The sequence below is a fragment of the Anneissia japonica genome, unplaced genomic scaffold, assembly GCF_011630105.1.
Source record: "Anneissia japonica isolate Jap-2015-1 unplaced genomic scaffold, ASM1163010v1 scaffold84580_len1025_cov72, whole genome shotgun sequence".
NCBI lineage: Eukaryota > Metazoa > Echinodermata > Crinoidea > Comatulida > Comatulidae > Anneissia > Anneissia japonica.
In genome coordinates this window covers 1-1,025 of record NW_022731021.1, presented here as the reverse complement: position 1 = coordinate 1,025, position 1,025 = coordinate 1, and the positions used below count along the sequence as shown (strand labels likewise).

The following is a 1,025-nucleotide window of genomic DNA, read 5'->3' as shown; positions in this document are numbered from 1 at the left end:
GTGATGAAATTAACCATGCCAGCTCCATTGAGAATGTGATAATGTACGTCCTCTGCTAACAGACCAGAACCTGAAGGATCGTTTGATGTATCTTACCTTATAACTTTTCATTTCTTTAAGGAAAATGTCAACCCTATCCGATGTTGAAGTCAAAATATTTTTAGAGGAAGTCCTTTTCATTGAAGACGCGGAAACAAAATTCACACACAACAAAGAGAAACTACTCAGAGAAATACTTTACCAATTTCTGCACGTTGAGCCATTTCAAAACATAGTTTGCTTAGGTACTAAGCCAGAAGACCGTCACCTACCACCTTTCGATGAAATTAAAGAGAATTTATTCAGAAAGAGAGGTGGCCGTTCTTATGTGGCTAATCAATTCATGAAAATACTTCTGGAAAAGATTGGTTATGATGTCTACCACACCGCGAGCTCAGTATTAAAGGCTAAAAATAATCATGTGTGTACGTTGGTACGTGATCTCAATCAAGTGGGTGATTTACATATGGCAGATGTCGGTATAGGATACCCAACATGGGACCCAATACCGTTGAATTTTGAGGTTGAATCCCCCGTTTATCATGTTGGATTTCTCTATTTCAAGTTTCAGCGTAATGGTGATATAATAACTCGATTGCATAAACACGATAAGAGGTATGAGTTCCCTGTCAACATTGATAGCAAAGAACGTGGCATGAATTTATGGTTATGCAGACCACTCCCTGTGAGTTAACCGACATGCAGCCAGTAATGACGGCTATGTACACAGTTCTAGGTGCTTATAACAGCCCATATCTGAAGTCTCTAACATGCGTCATATTCAAGAACGATAAACTTGTTGCGTTTAAAGATTCCACTTTCCTGTACGAAAACGATGATCACCAGTTACAAGTTGAGCAGATAACAACGCGTAAAAAACGTGTTTCTAAAATATTAATTCATTTTCCACAGTTCACATGTAACATGGTAGAAGCTGCTCTGGATGCGAGTATCACTCTTAAATTTAAATAAAATGTGTCAATTAA

At 38.0% G+C, this 1,025-nt stretch overlaps 1 protein-coding gene across 1 annotated transcript; it reads left to right on the top strand.

Moving 5' to 3' along the window:
* Positions 1-123: 123 nt before the first annotated feature.
* LOC117115196 lies at positions 124-988 on the top strand (the record flags this gene model as incomplete). The annotated part of the gene is made up of 2 exons (XM_033258896.1): positions 124-654; positions 687-988. Coding segments are annotated over exons 1-2 (832 nt in total), but the record flags the coding sequence as incomplete, so codon positions are not given.
* Between the last annotated feature and the right edge of the window lie 37 nt (positions 989-1,025).